At 42.8% G+C, this 25,057-nt stretch overlaps 1 protein-coding gene across 1 annotated transcript in view; it reads left to right on the forward strand.

Annotated features, from left to right (window-relative positions):
- The window catches only part of shisa9a (shisa family member 9a), a 38,893-nt gene extending 15,974 nt beyond the window's left edge, over positions 1–22,919 (forward strand). Inside the window, exons 3-4 of the mRNA XM_086099371.1 lie at positions 11,369–11,599; positions 18,430–22,919. Coding sequence (XP_085955497.1) covers positions 11,369–11,599; positions 18,430–19,268 — 1,070 coding nt within the window. The 3' untranslated portion in view covers positions 19,269–22,919. The remainder of the gene's footprint in view (positions 1–11,368; positions 11,600–18,429) is intronic.
- The last annotated feature ends 2,138 nt before the right edge of the window (positions 22,920–25,057 follow it).

A 25,057-nucleotide genomic window follows, 5' to 3' on the forward strand; every position in this document is an offset into this window, starting at 1 on the left:
TAGCTACAGATATACAAACATAAACATGTTTAAAATCAACTCCGAAAGCTCACTTTCGAAATTGGGGAAAAGAAAGATATTTTCACCATAATTATACCTTTAATTAGTTTAATATAGTAGTTTCTGCTCATTTCAAATCATTTTTGTTGATGTTTTATTTTGTTAAAAAAATGGCTTTTCAATTTTACTTTTCATTGACTATAATAACATTTGTCCCAAGATGATGAATCCATTACAGGGTGATCTCCAAGCCTTCATATATTTTCAAAATGTAAAAGCAAATCAAGCTTGTCCCACTCCAAGTCGTACGTTGGCGAGCTGAACCGAACCGTACCGTATTTAGGATTTACATTAACGCTCTGAAGGACCATTTCCCTTGCAAGAATTTGAATGCACGTGTTATGTGACAAAGCATTCTGTAACGGGTACAAAGGTATTTACACAGAAAGCAGCGCTAAGCTCCTGCACAAATAGGCTAACCCACACAAAGGAGTAAAAAAACCCTCCAAAAAACAAAAACAACTCGAGTAAAGTAGACGGTGCCACTATTTGTAATGTTTACTCTTGCAGTCATAGTCTTTCGCACAAAGACATTTCCAAATGGAACACGACGATGCACACTCACACACTGTCCACTGTACCTCCTGCCAGTGCTCGTGTTCTCCTGCCCACAAATCAAGTGACGCAGCCTTCCTTGCTTCAGTAACCTAGTTTTTGCCACTCTGCTCTCCATTTTAGCCTCATCTCGCTAAGGGAGTCTGGATGTCTTGCCCAAGACGTTTACTACATCGAGGTCCATCAATACATGCCATGTTTAGTTTACGTCGCTAATAATAGAACGTCACCGATGTGTGTTTGCGGCCGGAACAGACAGGCGCGCGCAGTGGAGTGTGGTATTCACCATGGGGATAATCTGTATCTCTTAGTGAGGAGGAGTCCCTCTGGGCCTCTGCGAGGTTCCTGAAATAATGTTCCTCCAAATCGTTCATGAGCTGGGAGAAGCAGGGGAAAGGTAGCCAATAAACTCTTGTGTGCTTCAATGGTGCAGTAAAGGCGCACTGACCTTCCATTTACAGCTGGCCAAGAAGGCAATCATGCAGCGAGATACATACCGAGGATAACGATTAAAGGAATACACCACGCAGGATAAACCTGTACTCAAATAAATAATTATATAGATAAGCCCTATGCGGGCCTGCTATTTGCTGATATGAGAAAAGCATATTGTGAGAAGGCATGAGAGAGGCAGAACGTAGCAGTAAGGTAGTCACAGTGGATGTCCTTGAAAATTTGGGGCGGTGTGGTTAATGTACAATCTGGTTAAAACCGCAGATAAAGGAGTTTACTGTCATCATCCCACTGACTAATGTAAATCCGACTACTCGATACCGCTTGTTCTCATTGGGGGTGCATGGGTTAGCCAGAGCCTAGCCCAGCTGACTGATTGGACCGACTGCTAGCTAACCGCAGGGCACGTGGAGAAACATTCACACTCACGTTCATTAAGTAGTCTTCAGCGCCGTCAAGGGGGGCGTGTTTGACCTCGGGGAACATTCTTTTTTATTTTCTTAGTCCTAAAATAACATGTAGTTGCACCTCCACTACGTTAGGGGGCAGTGGCGCTCTCATTGGCAGAGTTTGCGCAGAGAGCGAGGAAATAAGAGAGGCGTATGTAGCACTTGGCTTCACTGTGACTGCGGTGGCAGACGAGGAAAGATCGGTGAGTTTACTGTGTCTAAAAATGTTGGTTGCGGACAGCATGAAGCTAAATAAATGAATGCACTACTTAAAGACATTACACCCCAATCACGCTGATAAGCTGCTACAGTTTTTTTCCCAGCGAAAACGTGCCGAATATTGCCAAAAATCATGCCGCTTTGTGACTGCTACTTCAGTAAACTGAAATACAAGTCCCGGCTACACATTGAAGAGGAGCCGAGAGTTGCTGTGTCTTGCTTCAAACTTCGCTTCGAAAAGCTGTGCATTGCAAAACGTGCTCATTGTAGCCATTAATCCAGACATCATCTTTGATTAAAAAAAATAAAATAAAAAAATAAAAAGCACAAATACTTTAATATATTTTTGTTTTGCTGGTTAAAGTTTTTTTTAATATTGTTCTCCTGAGATAATGTTGGTGATTAGTTTGAATGCATTATTAATTATTGATTTTATGTAATTTTATTTTTCAGTATTCGTATGGTTTGACATGGTCAGTCAAAAAATATTTATAGTTAAATTAAGGATTTAATGTCATTTTTGAATTTCAGATGCACTTTAAATCTTTTCTGTTCCAGTTACTAAAGCTAGTCTTTGTTTTAAGTTGGTCCGTATTTCTTTCTTTTTTATTCTCTTATACGTTAATAAGGATACAGTGTTATGCAAAGGTGTTCTTTTACAATTTTATAGACAAATGATACTATTTAGTCATTCGAGGGAAGGGGGGGCGCGAGATGTTTTCCTCTTCCTAGGGGGGGGGCATGACAGAAAATAATTCAAAACCACTGATTTAAGCGAACATGCATGTTTTTATAAAGTGCTAAAATTCCACTCAAGCACAGGGAGAACAGGCAAAGTCCATCAGAAAAGAAAAAGATACAAGCTCAGAACTGTGAAGCAGACGTGCTAACGACCAGAGCACTGAGCTGTTAGCATCGCGGTGTTTTGTGTTTTATTGAGTACTGTTATAGTTTATAGTCGCTTTGCATGCATGAAACTAACTTTTCGCTGTTCCCCAAACTGTTAATTGCAGTTTAGGAATCATTTGTTTGATATAATGCTGTTTGGATGGCAAACAACAGTTGTCGCCTAAATTCACCAATTAGCACAATGGTTTTCTTATCCACTTGCCACTGCTGCTGCTGTTTTTGCTTGGCAGGCTGTTTGTGAGTGTGGTTTGGGAGACTCTGGATTCTGCCCCCATCTTTGTCTTTGGAGGCTGGGAAAAGTCCCGCACAGCTGAGTTCCAACATACACACACCTGCCAAGCATTCAACGTGAAGAACGGGTGCAGCAAACTAAAGCTTCTAGACAAAGATTCACTTCAGCAGAGCCAGAGGAGCAGATTATAAAAAACTGCAGTGGGATGGCTGCAGGTAATTAAATACTATCAGCATTCTGCCTTCAGTCTGTCTACTTTGTTACCGCGGAGGCAGCCGGATTAAATATGAAGCAAATCAGTTCAGTTTATGTCAGAACCCCCCCCAACAACTTGGATATAGTGACTTCTTTTTTCGGGAATAGAATATGTGCTTTGAATAAAGATACAAAAATCAAAATTTCTTTTTGGTTTAAGTTCAGATCAATACGAGAGGTAGGACTCGGTCGCATTGCTTAATGTGAAGGAGAGTTTAAAAAAAAACACGATTTAATAATGGGATGGGTTTGGTACATGGATAAACATTCATGAGACAAAAAAGGTCAAACAAACAAGATATACCGGAACATCACGGCCAGGTACAACAAACAGAATGAGACAAAAGGCGAAATATGTGATATTATTGAAAGTGCCAAGACATATGTGTGGGTAAGCACAATGTAGCGCAGGTTAGCTCCAAACAAGACACACACGCACACGCGCACACACCTGCAGAAGCCAACAAAACTAATCTAAATGGCAACAAAAACACAGCAGTCTCCGGTGAATGGGATGACTGGCAAGCATTTTGTCTTTGCTAAATGAAACAATACAAAAAAGCTTGGAACGGCCAACTCTGGTCTGGGCTGCTCACTCTGTGCCATCCATTGAAGGATTGGCAACAAGTGCCAGTTGAAGAGAGACGAGAGCCACTGTTATGACTATGGACAAAATGATAGCGATAAGTACTGCTTTGTTTTTGTATCGTTTTTGGAGAGTTTCTCAATTATGACTACATTCCACTAAAATCCGATTTAATGAATGTAAACTTAAGAACATCGATTCATATGATCTGGCAACCAGTCCAGAGTCTACCTCGGCTTTTGCCCAAAGTCTGCTTGGATAGAGTCCAGCTCACCTGCGACCCTAAAGAAGACAAGCGCGATCGAAAATAAACAGAAATAATCTTTTTTGTAGTGGAGCCAAGGGTGTGGTCACCAGAGTGAGTTTTGGGAGATTCCCGAAAGGCTGGTCTATTTCAGGGTTCATCCACCCCGACCGGAATCACAGTCTTCCCCCATCAACGATTATGGCCGGTGCGTGACGGCCGCCATCTGCTTCCCCGCCGTCGATGATTAGGTCCTGCAACATGCCACTGTTTACGATCTTCTCATATTTGCTATGAGTGCCAATAACACCAGTGCCAGTCAAGTGAAAAAGCATCACGTCTTGTCCGCCAGTGCTAAGTGGGTCACAACCGTTGACGTCTTGTCAGAGATGTCAGCCCCACCGTGCAGACTCGCATCCTTTATCATGGCCGTCTTTCCATGCCTTGCTTCCTACCTGCCACTCTTCGTCTGTGTCGCTTTGTCTCAAGCAGGATGTCATCCTCAGCTGATGGAGCAGCAGCGCTCTCGCTGCTGACTCATCACATCGGATGGGGATGCCCGACCGATCCATTAGGCGAAGGTACTAATGAATGACAGCACGATGCGGTGTTAGCATCCTGTCAATGTGGGAGGGGAAAGAATGGAGGAGACCCTTTTTTTTTTTTACATAAAGTAGGGCAATATTTCAAAGCTAATTAAGTCTTCTTTGTGTGAATGAGACAGAAGATCGTTGAGACACACAAACGGCCTCGATGATGTTATTGTGATGTTCTCTTTCATTGAGTGGTGCTCCATCATCATGATGAATAAGAGAAGCTTTTGTCCATCACGTGCGTTTGTGGAGCAGTTCTTTCTTTTTTTTCTTGTGCTCTGTGTTGACTCTGAATAATATACACCGTCACCTTAGTAGATCGGGTGAATATATGGAACGATAATGGCAACCGTAGCCAATATGGTGTTTGTGTCGCACCGTTTATTTATCAACGTGAGCGCATTCCTTTATTGATTAACTCATTCAGTACCAGCCAATTCTGGACCAAGTCTGAAAAGACGTTTGAAAACGTCTTTGGGAGTGAATGAGTTCAATTTGATGCTGTCGATCATGTCATTTCAATATAAAATGACCGTTAGTCCACACTTACCCGGTCTTGACTTTTCCTCGGCCTGTTTATTGCTCGCCTGCCCTTCACACGTGGGTTTTGTCCAATCACTCAAGCACGACGCATGCCACAAGTTGGATTCATTTTGCAATTAACATGAGTGTGAGATGAGTTGAAATGACACATGATGATGTCGCTACAAATGGTTGTCCCATCTGTTGTGGCTTGAGAGGGGGATGCAGATTAAAAAAAAAGGGTACTGCAGTGTGCTGTGTAAAAAGGAAAACTGTGGAATATGCCAAAAATACGAGGCTACGTTGAAGGGATGTTGGTGTCTCACAGGACAGCGAAAGTTCCTATCGCAACATTTTTCACCTCGATTAGTGATTTTTTTAATTTTTTTTTTATTTTATTTTTTGCCCTACACCGCTTTCACGTTTTCTTACTCTTGATTCTGCTGCCGGGCTTAACAACATGCTGTGAAAATCCAGTCAATGCAACGGATGGTGACAAGATAATAGAAACAATCGGGGTGGTACAATCGTAATCAATGGTGTTTAAAAATGAGGACGGGAGGACATCTGGGTCCAATCGCAAAAGGATTGAGGCCATTGTGCTTTGAAATGCTCAGGAAAGAACAATTAGGTGTTTAACAGCCACTCTCTCTGTTGTCACGTCGCCAAGACATTTCCCATGACAGACTTTTCAAGATTCCTTCTCCTCTCATCTCAGTCCTGTGTGTTTAATGGCAGACTCAGGAGGATTAGTCAAAGACGTGGTGTCGTTGGCTCCTGAAAAAGCACATTTCAATGTATCTCTTTTGCATTTCCTTTAATTGGAGCACAGTGGCGCGTTAATGAGCGAAGCCAAAGCGAGTGACATATGGTGATGATAATGAGATGAGCAGTGTTTGAAAAATAGGGCCGTATATTAGGTGCAGAATCTGGCATGTTCCGTGGAACAGACAGTGTTGTCCAATGAATTTAAGAACAGCGGGCCTTGGGCTGAGTTGCATCTCATGAATTATTCAGGGGGCCCTGTACCCTCAAGTTCTCAAGGCGTTGTTGCTTCTGGGCACAAATGAAAGCTTGTGCCAATGACATGGCTTTGATATAAGAGGATCATTCTGAAAGTTCAATTTGCTTCTCAAATTAGGTCTCATTTTTGTCACAAGAAAGTAAAACCCTTTCATCAAAAGTGGGGTAGTCATAATGATAATTTGACTGAAATCGAGCGTCCAATGCCTCTATCCAGTCAGTCAGCAAAAGATTGTTGAATGGCTCTAAATTGTTTATTCTGTGTGTCGCAAACCCCAGTTGTCGACAGGAAGTTCAGATGAGCCACACACACCAAGATTGTAACTTAGTTGCATGCGTTACAAACGACTACAATAATTGTTCATTTTTGTGTATTGCCTTGTGCAACCATCTCGCATCATTCCGAGATGGGAAAAAAATATCACGCTGCAGACTATTCAGAAAGTGGTTGGCTGTGATACTAAATAACATTATACATGACAGGAATAAAATCACTGTACACATAGACATAGCTATACTATCTTTTGGGAAAACTTTCAACAGAATTTTGGGGTCTGTTCGCGGAAATTTTGTTCGCTAGGTCACTGACGCTGCCCCTGATAGAGGACCATGCTCACAATGACCCTCATTTACTAATCGTACATGTGCACTCATTTGTGCACAAAACATCGGTATCCACGTTTGACGCAGATGCGTTGCCTTACAAACATGCAGTTTGCGCCGTTGTGGGTGTGAACACAGCCAACAAGCTTTGTGGGCAATGAAAGCATCTTCACTCATTCCATTTCAATGCAGCACACAAGAGGAGTCTTTGACGTGGTGGAAGTAGAAACTGACTCGATGGAGTCCGTGCAGGAGATTGAGAAGCCCCCCCCCCCCCCGCCAAAAATTCAAATGGCCCCATTTCAGCATCTTATTTTTATCACAGGGAATCAAAAACATTTTTTTCCTCTACTAGCAAATAGCCACGCATGGAAAAATTCTGCGAGTGTCTTATAGGGAGGCCTCGCTTCACTCTTATGTGATCCTAAACGTCCTCATGCTGCAGAGGCGAGATATGGAGCAAAAGGATGAGGACCACTAGAGCAAGAGACAGAAAGATGCAAGGCATCTCATGTACTGAACAGATAAACAGACAGTGGGCCAAATAAGAGCTACTTGACTCTCTCCTTTCGCAGGCTCTCACATAACCTGCTTACCGTTTAAGTGTGACTAAAGATGCTTATGCAGAGAAAACAGAAGGGACCACACACACACACACACACACACACACACACACACACACACACACACACACACACACACACACACACACACACACTCCTCAGCACAAGGGCATACACCGTGAACCCCGCAACCCGAACTTGAATGATTTGGACTCGCTTTAGAGAAAGAAAAGGAAAAAGAAACTCAGGGTCAACAAGCTGTTTACTTACAGTGCCGTCTTCACTACAAGCAGCAGATGAGGACAATTGTACAAAAGTCCTTTCAAGACACTATTTACACAGCTTTTCATCATCTGTGCAGACTTTTGTGTCAACATCTATTCACCCTCAAAATATTCTGCTCAGTGAGATGACTCGTAAAATTGCTTTTCGACTAAAACAAGAGCGGCTTCTCAGTTCAACTTTTTTTTGGACAATGCCTGACAAAACTTGGCAGAATTGAAGCTACAATAGGCAGAGAGGTAACATGCAAGCTGGAGGGGGGATGAACGGACTAACTGGCAACCCAACGAACATAGGTTGCATAACAATGAATTTCTCAGTACAGTCCGGGCCAGCCTGCCTGCCTGCCTGGCTCCCTGCCTGTTGATATGTGGGCGTGGGTGACTGCACGACAATGCGAACTACTACACGCGGAAAAAAAAATATTGTTGCCATGACAAAAGAGCGGAGCCGAGAGATGAAGAGGCTCGAGTCATGACAGAGAAGCAGTTTTGCAGATGAGGAAAAGAAGAGGGTTTATGCATTTGCCGAGTGCAGAAAAAGAGGGAATAATAGATGAGTCAGCTGCTTGCAATTTTTCAGTTCAGAATAAAAAATAAAAATAAATAAACGGAGGAATTACACTGTACCGCCAGTAGCAATGGAGCCAGGCCAAGTATGAGGCAAGAGCCCTCCTAAATATAGTCTATACGGTGCATGTGCTTTCTCTTGACGTCTCTGCACCAATTTGTGAATGTCATTTCCTTTATATTCCTTCTATAGACACAACACAAACGTTGAAGGAATGCAAGTCTATTCATTTCTTCAACAGAACATCGTGGAACCGCAAAGGTCAAACACAATCTGTTCCAGGACACACAAAAGAAATATAGTCAGATGGAAAAATGTAATTATTGTATATTAGTAGAATTAAGGAATTGTGACGCCCAGTTGTCACCATTATGTAACTTATTAAACGTATGGTCTTTTTTTTTTCTTTTGGGTCAAATACCCCACGAATGTTGAATACAGCACATTTTTCACTCAGCCTGTTTTGGTGAGGCTGTACTCTGTGATGCGAGTGACTGTCCTGCTCCATGTAACGCTGGGCCAGTTACAAGTTGAAATTTAATCACCATGATGACCAGATGTGCCGCAAAGGGATTGAACGAGGCAGGCAAACAGCTTCCATTCGCCAAAGCAAAGCCCTGAGTGTTGAAATTAAGCGAGCGTTTGTAAAGACAATAGAAACTTTTACACTTGTCGAGTCCGTATTTCATCACCAATTACAATTGTCACTAAGTGTACAGCAATTTGCATTTGACCACATTGCCAAACACCCGCAGCCCCACATTCCCAACCTGTGGACAATTTAAATTTGTATTGGTTATCGCTAGTGCTAATCCGTGCCGCCAACGAAACTCAATACTGCTCTTCCTCGTGTTTGCCTTTGACTTAGTGTTTCAGACAGTGTCATCCACTTGAGAGCGAGAGTAGATCTTCGTCCGGCCGATCGGGAAAGTAATGGTCAGAGAACTGCAGTGCTAATTATAGTGCTAATTATCCATCCATCCATCCATTTTCCGAACCGCTTGATCCTCACTAGGGTCGCGGGGGGTGCTGGAGCCTATCCCAGCCGTCTCCGGGCAGTAGGCGGGGGACACCCTGAATCGGTTGCCAGCCAATCGCAGGGCACACAGAGACGAACAACCATCCACGCCCACACTCACACCCTAGGGACAATTTACAGCGTCCAATCAGCCTGCCATGCATGTTTTTGGAATGTGGGAGGAAACCGGAGTACCCGGAGAAAACCCACGCAGGCCCGGGGAGAACATGCAAACTCCACACAGGGAGACCGGAGCTGGAATCGAACCCGGTACCTCTGCACTGTGAAGCCGACGTGCTTAGTGCTAATTAGTTCCACTATATATAAGATAAGATATCCTTTATTATATATATATATATATAAACCCCAAAAATCACTTATAATGAAGCCCTCTTATAAAGTTGATTCACGCGACAGATCAGCCACTAGTTCATGGTATCTCCGCCTTTCACCGGAAAATTGGCTGGCATAGACTGCAGCACAGCTGCAACACTAAAAAGCGTAAGTGGTATTGAAATTGGATGGGTGAATGTATGATGCGATACTGGTTAACTGCTGCTCAAACAAGTTTGGAAATTAATTATGTAGAAATGATACATCGAGCTTTTATGATGGTGACTATTTCGTTTTGGACTAAGGAACAAATGATTCCGATGAATATTGATCGCAAGAGGATATGCTTGCTTTGAACGACCCAACTCAACTATATTTATCGAGCACCTTAAAACAATCACCGCTGTTTACAAAGAGCAAAAATAATTCGTACAACAACAAAGAATAAATGGAAAAACAAAGACAGTAAATAGCACCAAGCACCGTGAAAAGAAAATAAAGTCGAAGCAATTATGTTTGACGAGCATCGCCATATTAATTTTGGTTAATTGAAAGCTAACACGGTAATCCAAATTCAGACCAGTATGCTGAATTTCATCCCTCACTGACAAATTCACCTTCCCCACCATTTAATACGAGCCAGTCCCCTACAAACTTTTGCGGAAATAAATTGTGTCGGCAGCCTGTGTGGTTCAGTTAATAAGTCTTTCCTCTTCCAACCCCTCAAGCCACACTTTTACAAAGTAAAGGGAACAACATATTTTCTAACAACTGTAAAACGTGACTTTTTAAAACTTTTTGCTGTCAAAGTTTTTGGATGATATGAATACGATAAGACATTTTGTTGGCCTCCGAAGCTATTAAACATGGCTGAAATTGCTATCAGTGTGTGACATACTCCTGAATTTGCCTTACTTTTGTATTTTATTTGGGTTTTCTGTGCACCGCCGTTGTTAGCCTGATAGCGAGAGTAGGTCGAGCTCACACAATAATAAAGTGGAAGCAAACGGCACAAATCCAAATGATCAGTTGGAACACACGAGCATTTTTCAAGCAAATTAACACAGTATTCTATTTCATGCGCCACAGGAGGCTGACTTCGTTATGTTTTTGCTCAACATATTTGCGTTTCTTACGCGGTGGAGCTCTTTGGTTTGTGCTGCTGTGTAATTGCAATTTGTCCACAACACAATAAAAAGCAAAAAGGTCAGAGAACAAAAATAGGCACTGTGAGATAACATGGCTCCTAATAAAATACGAGATTATTAGGCTGCTCGCTGTGACATGCTGATTATTCATGGTAGGTATAAGGCTATCCGGACTGCTCTGAACTCTGTGACCTGCTTAATGTTGGCTTGCTCTGGACCTGATGCAAATTAGTCCACTGCCACAAGGCACCCACCAACATTTCGGTTCAAAGCGAGCTTGCGCTACTAGACTGAGATGATGATGATGATATCGGCGCTCATGTTTTTGCCATTTTACTCTTGTTTCCAGGGCATTGTTAACATGGAAAAACAGAGCTCTGCGTGACTTTTGTATTTAATGGCTAAAGAAAAAAAATTAAAAACTATACTGTGTGTGTATATATATATTACATTGTTCTCTCCAGGGGCGGCCCAGTGGTTAGCACGTCGGCTTCACAGTGCAGAGGTACCGGGTTCGATTCCAGCTCCGGCCTCCCTGTGTGGAGTTTGCATGTTCTCCCCGGGCCTGCGTGGGTTTTCTCCGGGTGCTCCGGTTTCCTCCCACATTCCAAAAACAAGCATGGCAGGCTGATTTCCACTCTGCTGTCAATGTATTTGTGGCAATGACCAAGAAATCACATTTGATGTGCACTCAACCTATCGTACCAAGCTAATGCTAAGCTAATGTTTATTATTGTGTCCTTGTCCACAGAGGGTGCTCAGATCAACAACGTGGGGCCTGTGTCAAACGTGGTCCAACAGCACCCGTATCCCGCCCTCGGCCAGTTGGCTCATGTCTATGAACATCAGCAGCAACAGCAACAGCAACAACAACAACAACAACAACAACAGCAACAGCAGCAGCAGCAACAGCAGCTACAGCAACTACACATGCAGCAGCAAAACAAGGATTTCAACAAATATGCCTCCCTTAAGGCTGTGGGTGAGTGCCAATCACTGTAACACCTTTTTCTTTTTCTTTTTATCATTCCAAAGGTTTGTTTTGTCACGATTTTATCAGGCAACTTCATCGCTGTAGTGTTAACGGTCCTCCAAGATGTTGTTTGCTAGGAGATCATCATCTGTCATACTGAATCCCCGGTTGGCAATCTTTGATAGAACGGACAGATGTTGTCTTTGAAAAAAAAAAATGCCCGTGTTATCGTTTCAATCAAGATTCCGATATGGTTCGGGACCCTGACCTCGATGGCCAGGGGTGAGCGAGCGGGGAACAACGTGAACAAGATGTAGCAGATTCGCGCACAGATTATGACAGATGTTATTGATTGTGGCACCAAAGCTGACACGCTGTAAGACAGAAAGAGGCTATTTATCAAGCTGTGTGACAGCTTCACACGTGCCACCAAATTCACGACGCTAGCATACCAATCGATAGCGGATTCGAATTCTGTTTGCCCGGCACATGTTATGGGTTTGCCTTTGTTGATGCTACTTGGCGCAACAACACTTTATTCAGCTCATACACAGTGTCACTCTTAAAATAAAAAATAAATAGTGATCAACAAGTCAGCAAATATTTGGAAGATGTGAGACTGAAGTCCAGTCGAAACCTTCCACTGACGGGGATTCATTCAGACAGCAAATGTTTGACTGCAACCTGACGTAAAATCAGATCCAAGTTTTCATATGCCGTCAAGCAGATCTTTTATCCATTTTGACATTCAGATCTTCTCTCCGCCATTTGTCTGTCCTTTTCCTGACTTTCTCCACCTTCCACCGACTGCTCCGTCTCGCTCTCTCTCACCTTTTCTCCCACTCTCATCCCCTCACCTGGTTTGACCGCTTTTCAGCCTTATTCTTATTCTAATCGCTCACTTATCTTGAAAGTGAGGCAATGGCTTTAAGTAGCATTAAGAAGCCTGAGCCGTTGTTCCATTAGAAATAATGATGTTGTACAATGTATTATCTGACACTGCTGGAACTGGTTGGAGTGAGCAAAATTTACTCGATTTGAGTTTGTTTGACAATATGGCCTCAGATTTGCCACTTGTGTGATGTGACTTTTCCTATTTAGCTTACTGCTTCAAACAACAAGGCGTATGCAGAAATAGTGGTCTTATGTTATGTGTTCTGTCGTATTATTTTGTTGTTTTATGTTAACTGCTCCGTCAAGCACTTTGTAAAAGCGCGATATAAATAAAGCTGTATTGTATTGTTCAAATTGTTGACAGTAAATTGCCTCGCTGACAATGAGTGCTGTAAGAAAAAAAAAGATTTCAAAAAGACATGCAACAGTAATGTAAATGCACACTAGGATGGAGAAATCCGCTCGACATAAAGGCTCCGAAAGTGCAGCGCAGTCTCAGCTACAGTCGAAAAACCGCATCCGCATGGTAACCTGACGCTACCCACACAAATAAGACATGCAACCCAGAACCCGAAAATAAATACGATATAATGAAGCTGTTATCAAGACAAATACATCTAATTACTTTCTACTTACTTTGATACAAATGATCTCCTCCGTCGTCGCACACGGTCGGGTTGCCGACAATCAAACATAGCAGTAGCAGGAGGAAATAAATATGACAGCACTGAGGGGCTGCTTCTTTCCAGAAGGTTTTGAAACAGCAAACCATATTCCTTCGTTACATCTCGGCTAGATTACCATGATCCACTTTATTTTGGAGTCGTCCAGTCCTCCATTAAGTATCTCCAGTTGGCCCCAAATGCTGCTTTTCTCCTCTGAACAGGAGCTCAAATGAGGGAGCACAGAACTTTGATTTTGGCCTCGCTTCACTGGCTCCCTGTCCATCCTATATGTTATGAGTTTACTTTATTTACATTCAAACCTATTTAATTGAAAAAAATATCTATCTATCTATCTATATATATATATATATATATATATATATATATATATAGTTTGGTCGAGAACTAAAATTTGTTCGTCATCCGATGCATGAAAAACTCGAACTTTTTGGTCGAAAACCGAATTGGTCAAGAACCGAGACGTTCGAAAACCGAGGTTTGACTCAGATATGATTTGATATATACATAGATATATATATAAATTCATTCTATGGCTTTCATCTCTGCATTTCACCTGTGTTTGTTTTTGCAAGTCAGATTTTTACTCCATGTGCAGCACTTTGTATGCAGTGGTGGTTGTTGTTTTTTTTTTTCCAAGCACTCTATTGATAACGTTGAGTATACATTATAATTTTGATATGCGCGTTTTGCTTCACAACACCACACACAGTCTGTTATTCACATCTGACAAGAACACCTGCCAGGTAGCCTCTCGGTCAAACAGTCCTGCAAATTCGAGCCCCTCCCACTGCATTATTACTCTCTCCTTGTAACTTTTATTTCCTCTCACCTTTCCCAACTGCCCTTTACCACCCACCATTCCTTCGTCTCCTTTTCAGTATATTAGCTTTATCATCTGCATCGCACACTCTCCCCTTGATTCTTCTCTTACCTAATCTTTCTTCCCCTGCTTTTCTCTCTCTCTCTCTCTCACTTTCCCCCCCCCCCTTTTTTCCGTTACCCCCACCATCTCCAATCCACCGCTGAGCCCACCCTTCAATCCATCATGATCCGTATCACCGCTTGAAGAATCATCAGGCAGCTAATCTCCAGCCTTGCTTCCTTATAGTGGTTCATATCTGTTTCTATGCCTGCAATGGCAGCGCGATGCCTTTCTACCATCACCTGAGTTACAATTGTTTGACAGAGTTCCGCTTGACAGGTGGAATTCAAAAGAGGTTCCTGTGGAGAAACTGGGAAGCTGATTCTATTTGGCAAACTGAATATGTATACACTCGGCGGAACGGGCTGGGAGAAAGGGGGTGGGGTGGGGGGGGGGGGGGGTGTACGAGATGTCACTGGTTGAGCAAAATAACGGACTCTTATTTACCTCTGGTATTGTCAATGCTTCTTCTCTCCTAAAGAAAAGCATCAATTTCTAAGATCACCCCCCCCCCCCTCAGCAAAACACTCCAAATCAGCCCCTTTCTCTTTAATTGTTTCTGCCATTTTGCCAGTTGTACAGCTGCTCAGCAGCACTCTTGTCAATCAATAGTCATCTCACCCCCCCCCCCCCCCCCGTGTATCTATATAAGGCTGTTTCATTGAATCCCGAATAGCATCAGGCTTAGTAAAAAACACACAGGCGCACGCACACACACACACACACTGAACTACAAAAGGTAGCTGGCTTGATGGAGTAAGGTAGGGGGCACCTTACTCCATCAAGCCTAGTACTAGTACTAATCACCAATTATGTAGTTTCAAATCTTGATGCATCTGCTCGAGCGGCCGCCTTCAAGCCCATCAAGCCTTACGCACCGACTCGTAGTGCAATGTCAGATTATTATTATTATTTTTTTAACATTATCCATCGAGCAAAGCGGCTTTAATTAAACGTATGAGCATTTGTTTAGTCCAGATGCACTACAATTCTCCTTGGCGTTTTCCTAATCAAAATAGGATTAACATAGTGTCACAAATGGAAGTCTTTTTTTTTTTCTCTCTCCAGATATAATGTCCACTAATGCTTCCTGTGGGGCTAATTACTCGACGACAAGAAAGCCATCGCTGTTCCATGGCCCAAGCCCGATATTCAAAAGGCAGGATCTCAGAGGGTTCTTGATAGGATGACAATTAACACACACATGGCTTCATGAGGGGAAACAATTCCGACAGACAAGAGCAAGACAAAATATTACAGGATGTCCTCGAGGTTACAAATGGTGCACAAGGAACTAGTTTATGCAACAGCACGAGAAGATGTCAGGACAGAAAAGCCATGCTTGGTGATTGACAGACGTGGGGGAGGGGGGGGGGGGGGTTCCATTTGTTTTTAAAGGGGACCTAGTGAGAGACTATGACGACGATGGGTTGCATTGCAAACCAGATGACACCTTGTGAACTTATTGGATAACTTGTAATGCCAGTCAGCAAATTCAAAATATTTATTTAGAACGTACATAAAGAGTGAAATCCGAACAAAAATCCCCCCCCCCCCCCTCCCCAAAAAAAGAAAATAAAAACCAGGTCAACTGCACATGTTGGAGGCAGAGTCTAGGAAGAAGGCCTTCTGAAATAGTGGGGCAGGCTGCACGAGGGTGTGCGGTGTGATTCCAGTGGGGAACATGTCTTTAAAGTTTTTTTTGTCATAAGTTGACCTATATTTCTTTCCTTTCTTCAGTTTTAATAAGGATACAATGTTTTGCAGCGGTGCACTTATACCAATTGGAAAGTCAGCTCAGAAAAACAGCCAGTTTGACAAAAAAGAAATAAAATAAAATTAGATGTGCAATTCTATCGTGACTGGACGCGTAAACAGGATCCATGCTGAGAACCGAACAGGAAATCGGCCATTCGGGCTCATTCCACAGCTCATCCAAAACGAGTGCCAATCCGAAGCAGGTATCCTTTACAAATGGATGGCGCAACATTGCCAAATGTTTTCTCCATTTGGCCGAGCATGGCATACGAGTTGGATGATCATTTTGGGGAATTGGCCATGAAAGAGGTGGTGCGAATAACCGTTTATCACTGCTTGCAGCTGTCATTTTTCAAATGATCAACGCTGATGTCTACAGTGGGGTTCTTTTCTTTTTCTTTTTTTTGCCCCTCCCTAATGCATATTTTTTTGAGTCTCAGCATGACACCGACCTTTTATGGACAGAGGCATGTAGTACCCGCTGTGCGTAACGGCGACATATTCTGTTTCCTGTCATGTACACCCCTGGATGTGTGCACCGTTGCGCTGACTGCCGCCCAATTGATTCACCTGTCGTCTGAGCAAGTTTGATCCCCCTGCGGGCAGCCGTTCGAGCAGCGTCTCAGCGGGTGAGAGTGAGACACTGCCCCCCAGCCCCATTTCCCGATTCTCACCCGCTAACCTCTCCATCGCTTCACAGGGCCGCTCGCTTGTCTCTCCTCTACTCTCACCGTGATAGAGTCGATTTATAGCTGCAGTCGTCGTGAAGACTCGCCGAGTGGGTTAACTTTATCTCCAAGGGTACAGAGGCAACAAGGGCGGAAGAGTAATGACTGCACTGCGAACGTGGATGCGATTGAAAACATTTCATACTGATAAGACACACTAACTCAGCAACGGTGACCGACAGAGAGGAGTAAACGTGGAGCATTAAAGAAAGAGCTGTAAATGGAACTTCATAATACCGAAACAGACTTAATCCTCATTTGGATCGGCGCCAAAAACTTTATGACTTCTACTTTGTACCTGCCCGCCTCCTGCGTTCACACGATCGTTCTCAGTAAGACTCATGCATTATTTAGTGGCAAAAATTAAGAGCGAAAATGCCCTCTCTTGTATTGTTAGCAAAAGTGAACTTGCGCAGATGCAGTTTTACGTGGAAATAAACTAAAATGTAATAGCCACCTGGTTGCCACACACTTCCTATGGTAGCAATTTAACCCAAAGTCAGAATGCACTCATGAGTCCATTGCAAATACTGTAAAGAACAGTAAAGTCAAAATTATAGCGAACATTTTCAGCGAGACGCAATAACTACGGTGGTAAATGAGAGCAAAGCTTCCTGTGCCGTGTGATGATGTTTTCTTGTATGCGCAAAAATATCTCATTGTGCATTGTTCTTCACCCCGAAATATATATTAAAAAATGTTGGGACGATCCTAAAATTCATTTTATTGAAACCTCGAAGCCTGTCTGTTTAACGGTCAAGCGTTCTGTGTTCAAATCTTGGTTAGGGCCTTGGATTTGTGTGTGGCTAGACTGGTAGTCATTTGTTTAGTTTGGAAAAATATACTGGAACTATATTTAACTTTTATGGCAATGTGGTAAGTCCACGATGGGTCCGACAAGATGTATTATGTGTATACGGTATACTCACTAGCCGGAAAACAGAAAGACATTTGACAATGAGGAGGACACAAAGAAAAACAATGCCATAATGCATTGCAAAAATCTTCAAGGGCTCGACCTGAAACAACAAACAAGGTGCACACTGTCATGTTATTCCACACCTTCCGCAAAGAGCATACTTAAGGCAGATGCATATGTACAGAGACCTTCCAGGATGAGGAGTGCTTTACAGTTAGAAATGGGACACCTCATACAGGTGGCATTAAAAACCAACGCCGTGCCGAGCATTGTTAACAAGCCAGAAGGTGGAAGCTCAGCTGATCTGCCCGAGGAAGGATCTGTGCTTCCACTCTAAGCCCTGCTGATGCTTGTGGGGCATTTTCTCTCAAACGCGAGGGGAGTATGCCAGCATTGGGAAATTAAGCCGCTGAGACATCAGACCAAAACAACACATTTTTGATCATGCACACAAAGCAGCACAAATTAATTTGAAGATTGCCCCTATGTATGTTGCTCGCCAATGAGCAACCATGTCTGCGGCACCTCCTGATCCACTCGTTCTCCAACGGGTATTTCATTGCCATCAAAAGATCATCCAGCGACTTCATACTATTGGGTAGAAGCAATATGGCTTCATTCTATCAGGATTGATGGCTGCTGTATTCTATTTGGCGTAGCAGTGTGTGTGTGTGTGTAGTCTAGTTTACAGATGTGAAGGTTAACCAGTTGTTAACCACTTGTTCAGTAAACATGGCAGCAAGATATATTAGCGACTAATTAGGATATACGGTGCTGCAAATGAATGAAGATTTTACAAACTGTTTTGTGCTGTGTACAATTAACTGAATTAATTCATACAATAAAATAAAAATAAAAATACTTTTCAACTTTTGATGGAGTAAGAGAGTATCTCTAATTTGTCCGATTGTTTTGTCTCCATCTCCTGACAGCCGCCAAATACAACGGTGATCTGTACAACAAGCGCAGGCTGATGGTGGAGCTACCGACAAAAGGCGGTTTTCCGCTCCAACCCATGGGCAATTCCCGACCCTCCATGGCCAGCATGTCATCGATGACCACCAACCAGATTGCTTCGAACCCCATGGCTTCCCACTCCATGAACCATATGACCTCCATGACTGCTATGACATCAATGACACCCATGACTGCAATGACGCCCATGACCTCCCTTGCCCCGATGACTTCTATGACTCCGATGACCTCATTGGGGCCACTGACCCCAGAGCCAGTGGCAACCTATGTTACCGAGATGCCCAGAATCTCCTCCGTGTCAACCCTCCCAACAGACCGACGCAGCGTTGGAGTCACGTCGTTAAAGCCAAATGGCCAGAAACCTAAGAGCAACCACGGCCACGTCGCCCACGGCTCCCACAGTGCCCTCACTCACCTTCACAGCCACAGTAGCAAGCCTCTAGGACTGGGTACTACCTCCTTGGCACACATGGGGGGTACTATGCCAGGGGGCACATCCCTCGGAATATCCAGGGTCGCCGAAACCCCCATTGGATCCAGCTTTGCAACAATGGGTCGACCGTTGGCGTACAGTTCTAATACCATCTCGTCTGGGCATCCAGTGGGTATGGGGTTAAGGGGCTGGGATGGGACAGAGACAGTGGGCCGAAGGAAGACCTACGGGCACAAGAGGCCTCAGTGTACGGTGCTGGAGCCCAACCAGCTCCACGGTACCAGAGGCCACAGCCACAGCCAACATTTCCTCCCCACACAGCCCTACTTTGTGACCAACAGCAAGACAGAAGTGACTGTGTGAGCAAAGATATGAGGACCAAGTGTAAAGAATGCATGTGAAAGTAATTTCCGAGAAGAGACACCGACACCAGAGTTGGCCAAAAGCTGCGGGTCTGTTTGTTTGTGTAATGAAGCTAAAGATTGTTGGTTCTGGTAAAAGATTTCTCCACGATTGTGATGCGATAGTGACATCACGTCCGGTCGGTCACTTTTTCCATATAAAGAGTCCATTCCTGAGATCACTGAATGGACGGCTGATGCCTGTCAAACGTTAAGTGGTTAAGTTGGTGACATCGGCAACCGTAACAGTAACAATGAAGCGTATCTTTCAAGTCAGCTAAACAAGCCTTGCACAGTAAACGGAATCCTGCCAAGGAAGCAATATAAGGGATCCGATGACGGCACTCGGACCGTTGCCAAGTTACGAGTGTCACAATGTCTGTTACACAAACACGGTTGAATTCAACAACATTCCAGTGTCTCACCACGAGAATCTCTCGACGGGTTCAGAACTGACGTGAGAAAGGGCTCTGGGCTTTGGACTGTATTCAGAGCAGGTTTTGTATTGAGGCCATTTAGAAGCCTCTTCGTAAGCTTCACAGCTGAAGGTCACCCTTCTCAAACAAAGCTCCAGCTCGGATCATGTTGGGATCAAGGAGTAGGTTGCCGTTCAGCCGTCATCTGCATGCGGACGGCTAGCCCAGAGGTGGGACAGTCAAAGCAGTCATTTGGATGCTGCTGCAGCATCTTTCTTCCATAATCACACTCAAGTGCAGATACAAGTATTCACAAACACATGAAGGTATAAGACCGGGGCCAACAGCGAGCATACTGTAGAAATGTCAGTCACTTGGCTTTTAGAACTCCTTTACTGCTTTGTTTCGTTTGTTTGCTTATGTGATCTGTATATCTTTGTTACATATTGAATTAAATCTCAAGTGGAATGAAGTACCAAGTTCATTCGAAGTGGTCAGAATGAGGCCTTCACTAAACTCGGACTGGACATAATTTTGCAGTATCTGTTCTCTGAATGATTTCAAGAGATACTTTAACCCTCCCTTTCAGAATAAAATATCCCTAACTCCATACTTTAGCTGGACAAAAAGTCAAGATAATCAGTCAGGAAATAGTTGGGGGTTATTTTAAATTTATTTTGTGGAATGATTGAGGAAACTCAGTTTGATTTCATCACTTGTACTCCACATAAAACCTTACATCCTACTTGGGGAGATTCAATGGGATCCTATCTGGGTTATTGGACCCAAACACAAAAATAAAACCCATGACTGGAAAAAAAAAAATAGGTCAGATCATTTGAGTGCCTCTCTTAGCCATTTGCATTTTTTTTGGGAATGATGGAGCCCTATTTGCTTTCAACATCCACCAATATCATCTTGACCCCGTAATCAAAACGCTTCAACTATAACACACTTTTTTTTTTTTGCAAGCATTCTGAGGGACGACAGTTAAACAACACCAACTTTAAAATTATAGATGTGCTGGTCGTGCATGGTTTACTATGATACATGACAAGTTTGGATATTTATCACACATACGCACAAAAGCAGAACACTCAAATGTCAAAATTAGCACGAGCCCAAACTTTTGTGCAACAGTTTACAAAATCCACATGAGACTTTTACAGCTGGCAATCTCCTACCTTTGACTAACAGGAGTCATTTTCATCTCATTTTCTGTACCGTATCAGATTTTCTCTTCAGGATTTTGTGAGAAATAACATAACAGAAGGCCAATGTTTGTTTTTGATGTGATCTCAACCAGACCTAATCCGGCTCGCCAGAAATGTGGAAATATGAATCCGCTTGCCAACTTCCGTTGCTTCACCGTGAAAGCTCATCCAGTTTGGCAGAATCGGCCACTTGAGTATGAGTGAAGCGGGTAGAGCGGTGGAAGCAAATGATTGAAACATAAATAAATAAATAAATAAAATAATACATCTTTTACTATGAGGGAGGAAAAAAAAAAAGAAAAAAATGACAGCTGGAATTGGTTGCGCTGACGAGTCGCAGTTGAGAGGGTCATGGCTACAGATGAAAAGGTTCAGGGGGGATTTTGGAAAGTCTCCGATCAGACAGTCGGTCAGACAAAAAAAAAAAAAGGCATGAAAGGACACAGGTTTACGACGCAATCTGCTTACCAGGAGTAGTCGGTATTAACCATCACTGTCACTGCAAACGGGCGGGCGGTCAATCATGATGAGACAAAGAACAAACAAACTGCATGCCACTGCATTTATTTCTTGATTTGTTCAGTTGAGTTGCATTTGGCCGTGTCACTCGGTGTTTGGGCAGGATTTATTCAGAGATTACCAAGAAAAAAACAACAAAAAAAATGCTCCTGCGGTCCAACTTTCTTCTTGCTTGAAGAGCGCTATTAAAATACACAAAACACAATTCCCATCAGACACGTCACGCTGAAACGAGCTTTGTTTCTGTGTGGAGCAGGAGAAAACCCACAGTGCGAAACATCCACACTACGGATCTTCAATTTGTCCAGCAGAAAGGGAAACTTTGTGTTGGTGGGGTTCGGAGCTCTCATTGTGATCTTGAACCACCAAAACCTTCATACTGACAAGAGGCCGTGCCGCAACTCCACAGTGGCAACACAAGACTGAAAAAGGGACACGGTGTCAACTCTCCATAGGGAGGAAGCGTTGAATAATTGATATTGCTGGAGGTGCAAAGACACTCGGCTACAGAAGGAAATTTGGGAATCTGACATGACTGTTGACATGCATGAGGTGCACCAATGCAGCACCATCAATCATAGACGCTATTTATAGACGCTAAAAAAAAAAAAAAAAAGGTCTAAGGACCACGCTGAACATAAAAACGTAGCAAAAATTATCCAAGTGAAAAGTAAACGTCATGAAAATCATCTTATTTTTTCAGAGAAATAATTATGCTTTATTGTTGTAACATTGTGATTATTTCCTCTCATAGAATCTCAATTTTTTTGATATTCTTTTTTTCCCTCATATTATAATTTCATAATTTATTGTAATTCACGATAATTGGATTTGCTCTCACAAAATTCAAATCTGAATTCAAATCAGTTTTATCATAAAAATCTGACACTTCAGAATAGCAACGTTTCCATTTTTATTTTAGATTTTGCTTTATTCTCAAAATAGTTTCACTATTTTCATAGTGTCTTATTCCCCTCCTTATTCCTTTGTAATTTAACTTGTTTGTAGCCTGTATATATTCATTTCCAAGTGAAGAGGAACCCCCCTCCCTCAGCCCCGCTCACATAATCACCCATTTAATAAAAAAAATAAAAAAAACAGCAGCAGTTTTATGATAGAAAGCAAATTATAAAGTCTGGACAGTTATTATTACAAGTCTGTAGTATTACAAGTCTGGCTCAAACAACGTTAGTAAGCAGATCTTATTTTATGATCAAAAATTAAATCCTTCCCCACCCCCATAACATCAGATGGAGGGGGAGGGGCGAGTTGTCAACAATGTTTACAAGTTTGTTTAGCATCCGTCTGTACAGTATGCGAATTGTTTTCACTTTTAGCTTTAGCATATGACAAAAAAAAAAGAAAAATATTTTTTTGGGGGGGGGCGGGGTTTGCTCCTGCGATGTTCTTCATACGGATTGTCGGCTAACAAAAATGGTACGTTTAATTACTGTGAGTATATGCAGTAATAGAGCTGCCCCGCCCCCCCCCCCCCCGCCCCCAAAAACACCAGTTATTGACCCCCCTGCCTTTTCCAGAGACGAGGGATTTCCCCTGACTGCAGCGGAATCGATAAGCTATTTGTGGGACGACTACGATCCACTAGCAAGCTAATCTGTTTTTTTTTTTCCCAAGAACGAACTGATTGGCTCATTTTGCGTGCTCACCGTGTTCTCGAAACAAAGATATACAAGATTCAATTTGATATATATAAATATATTTTTTATGTCCAGACCATTTATGCATATGTGTATATGAATACAAATGGCCCTGAAACTGCATTTCCACGTGGCTAGTCGAGCGTATTTTCTATGGTAGAAGCCCATCTCCCGCTATTGTTTGCACAGTAGCTTCGAATATGCACCGTGATGCCCTGTTGTCCTCTTACCATTTACTGACTTTGAATTCTGTGAAATGAAGTTATGAGAAAGATGTATTTTGATACAACTCGACTATTGTTAGAAAAAGACATAGCAGATGTTTAGTCACAAAATATATTATCATAGTGTTGCTAAGAATGAACTTTTTTTGTTGGTTTGTTTTGTTTTCCTTTTTACAGGGGTCAGGGGGGCGGGGTTGGAGGGGATATTTTTGGTTCCTTTTGTTGTTGATTTGTCATCCAACAATATATTATTATTGTTCTATATCCGACTTTCTTACGTGGCAATAAAAAGATGACTTCTGCAAAAATCATTTCTATTTGCCTATTTGTTTGTTCCTTTGCCTTTACACCTTCACCAGAGACATGAACGACTGGGTGGGGGGGGGGGGATCTCCAACTGGCCAGCAGTTTTGATTGGCCATGATTGAATTTGGCCGTGACCACTCGCACAGCAGCGCAGCCCTCCCTCTCCCAGATTTTGCCGGCATGCGCTTGTCTGCAAATTTACTCGCACCTGGTCTGAGCGGACTGCACTTATGTCGCAAGAGATTTATCTGATTCACAGAAATAGAGCCGAATCAGGAAAACAAACCGTGTTCATTTTGCATGCTTGTTGTTTTTCTGGAGTGGAGACGAACTGCACTGCATCACACCAACACGGCCCATCACATATACAAATGTATTTATGCACATCTTATTTGAATGTTTACTTTTGAAAGTAACCAAAGTAATTAATTAAAACTTAGCCTTTGGCCCGAATAAAAATCTAATTAGTCGGTAACTGGATCTACACGAACACTGGACACAACCAGTTGCGGCTCTGTCTGCGCGAGGCAACGGTGCGATTCCTAATTGGCTCTCATTCCGTTTCATGTCGCAATCCCCAAGTTCATGTCTCTGCCAACCTTGGTGTTGATTACACGAGGATTCGCTTTGATCAGAAATATCGAACATGTTTTGAAGGAGTTCTGACTCGCAGTGGAAAACGGCAGGGAGGAGTGGATTAGGCCTGATTATCGGTTTGCGTGCGTGTACTCCCCTTTAGATCCTTCCAATTTTCTGCATTGTCACGGGACTCTTCCTCAAAGTAATTACATAACGTTCAGTAGAATATATTGAAGTGAATCTATCATTATATTTGCAAATCTTGCTGTATTTAATTCAGGTACAGCCTTTGACAAAAATATTGCGCAAAGCCCTTCTAAATTGGACACGACAGAGCAAAACGTTGAATACGACATTGGAAGTGTTCCAATATTTGAAGTGCAGCTGCTCTCTCACATTTTTTCCGTGTTGATTTGCGCCATGCGAGCAAATCCAAAAGCCAGCGAGAGTTGAACTATCTTTGAACCTAACCGAGAACATCCCCGCCATGCTGAATTGCAGCCACTGTTTTGGTTATAAATTGTTTTACTCTTACCTTGAAGTGAACCATGCAAGGTATTAAAAAAAAAAAAAAAGAAAAAGAGAGGAGAGAGAGAGAGAGAGAGGAAGAAAATACTAAAAGCGATCTTTTAACTGTACTCCAATTGTACCTTCAGGGCCAAGAAAAGCGTCACAGTGGACACATGCATTTGCACATTGATGCTATTTACGCACATTGCCGGTACTTTTGGCAATGTGGAAATAATACACAGGACTGAAATCGACACAAAGCTTTCTACCCGATCTGTTCGACCTCCCCCAAAAATATTCTGGATTGTGGAGTGGTCCTCTAGTT

Source organism: Hippocampus guttulatus, chromosome 19, assembly GCF_054856545.1.
Source record: "Hippocampus guttulatus isolate MCC_2025c chromosome 19, RoL_Hgut_1.0, whole genome shotgun sequence".
Lineage (NCBI taxonomy): Eukaryota > Metazoa > Chordata > Actinopteri > Syngnathiformes > Syngnathidae > Hippocampus > Hippocampus guttulatus.